The sequence below is a fragment of the Cebus imitator genome, unplaced genomic scaffold, assembly GCF_001604975.1.
Source record: "Cebus imitator isolate Cc_AM_T3 unplaced genomic scaffold, Cebus_imitator-1.0 Scaffold15, whole genome shotgun sequence".
In the NCBI taxonomy this organism is placed as follows: domain Eukaryota; kingdom Metazoa; phylum Chordata; class Mammalia; order Primates; family Cebidae; genus Cebus; species Cebus imitator.
In genome coordinates, this window is record NW_016107330.1 from 11,643,411 (window position 1) to 11,645,034 (window position 1,624).

General features: G+C 50.2%; 1 protein-coding gene across 1 annotated transcript; it reads right to left on the minus strand.

Annotated features, from left to right (window-relative positions):
- Positions 1-487: 487 nt before the first annotated feature.
- Positions 488-1,045, minus strand: LOC108288023 (40S ribosomal protein S10-like). The gene has a single exon (XM_037730618.1). The coding sequence runs from the start codon at positions 1,035-1,037 to the stop codon at positions 540-542; it is 498 nt and encodes a 165-aa protein (XP_037586546.1). The 5' UTR covers positions 1,038-1,045; the 3' UTR covers positions 488-539.
- Positions 1,046-1,624: the final 579 nt, after the last annotated feature.

The window sequence follows — 1,624 nt, forward strand, 5'->3', positions numbered from 1 at the left end:
GCCCAGCTAATTTTTTGTATTTTTAGTAGAGACGGGGTTTCACCATGTTGACCAGGATGGTCTCGATCTCTTGACCTCGTGATCCACCCGCCTCGGCCTCCCAAAGTGCTGGTATTACAGGCTTGAGCCACCGCGCCCGGCCCCCTCCCTCACCATTCTTATGTCTGTCTGGCCCTGAAAGTATCCATGTGGATACTTATTCAGTATCCTACTTATTTCTCTTCTGACTTATAGAGGGAAGAGGAAGAGGAGGGTGGACAGAGATCCTGGAACTCTGACGTGCTGCTATTCCAGAACCCAGACTCCTGGGTTTCCCCAATTCTTATTTTTCCTCCCCATACCCACCCTTCTCTCTCGAGGGATCTAGGCACCTTGGTCCCAGTCTCTTCTTCTTGTTCTCACTGTCAAACTGCCTGTCCTGGGATCTAGTTATCTTGGCCCTGCACGCTCACGTTGAGTAGCAAACACTGAAGTTGGGTTTTCTTTCTTTTTTTTTTTTGGCTGTAAGTTTATTCAATGCAAAATAATCCTCTCCAATTTTACTGAGGTGGCTGACCACGTCCACGACCAAATCCACCTCTAAACTGGAATTCAGTTGCTGACCCAGCCCCTGCCTCGGCTTTCTTGTCGGCACCAGGTGGCACAGCACTCCGTCTGTAGGTATCTCTGTCAGCTTCCCCTCTGGTGAGTCTTGCAGGTCGCTCACCTTCCAGACCTTTAGGCCGAGGCCTGCCTGTCTCTGGACGGCTGTGGCATAGGGTGGCAGGCACGATCTCTGGGGGCAGATGGAGGTAATCACAGAGATACTGGATACCCTCATTGGTAAGGTACCAGTAGAAATGTCTCCAGGCAAACTGTTCCTTCAAGTAGCCTCGGGACTTGAGAGACTGCCTGGCCTTCATGACATGAAGGTTGGGCACGTTCTTGTCTGCCAGCTCCGGGTGCTTAGGCATGTGGACATCCTTCTTGGCCACCATGACTCCCTCCTTAGAAAGGAGGTCATAAATGGCAATCCGGTTCTTCTTAGGCATCAACATCACGGCGGCTCTGAAATTGGGTTTTCAACAGTCCCAGCTTTCACTGCCAGGGTCCCAGTCAGGTTTCAGGAATTCTTGCCTTAGCTGTACTTGCTAGTCCCAGTTTAGAGCTATCCCACTAAAATATTTAATCCTAATTCTTAGTCCTTGCCTGTGGGATATGAGGTCAAACAGGAGACCTCAGGGCTCCCAGCCTTTCTCCTGCCAACCCTCCTCCTGCCCTCAAATGGAGTTAGAAGAGAGGTCCTTGTCATTCTCACCTGTAATGGAAAATGGAACAAGACATAATCATATCCTTTCTTCCCACCCTTCTCCTGTGATCTAGGATTTCTGACAAAGCTGGCTTGAGATTGGTCACGTACAGCCACCTATCTCCTCAGTCTTTTGTTTTTCGGCTTCAGAGACAAATCCAATATAGCCCCGAGGACCTGGGACCCTGGGAGAGGAAGGAAAAGGGAAGGAGCGAAGAGATGGGGTATATCCCCTGTACTACACTCTTAACGTCCGAATTCCTTGGCTTTGATTTCTCTGCCAGCCCAGATGTTCAGTCCTCTTGGCCCTCCCTACCCCTTACTGCGATCTGGTTG

What these genes read in the sequence shown, in the direction of transcription:
- LOC108288023 (XM_037730618.1), bottom strand. Translation starts at nt 1,037, where the DNA reads ATGTTGATGCCTAAGAAGAACCGGATTGCCATTTATGACCTCCTTTCT.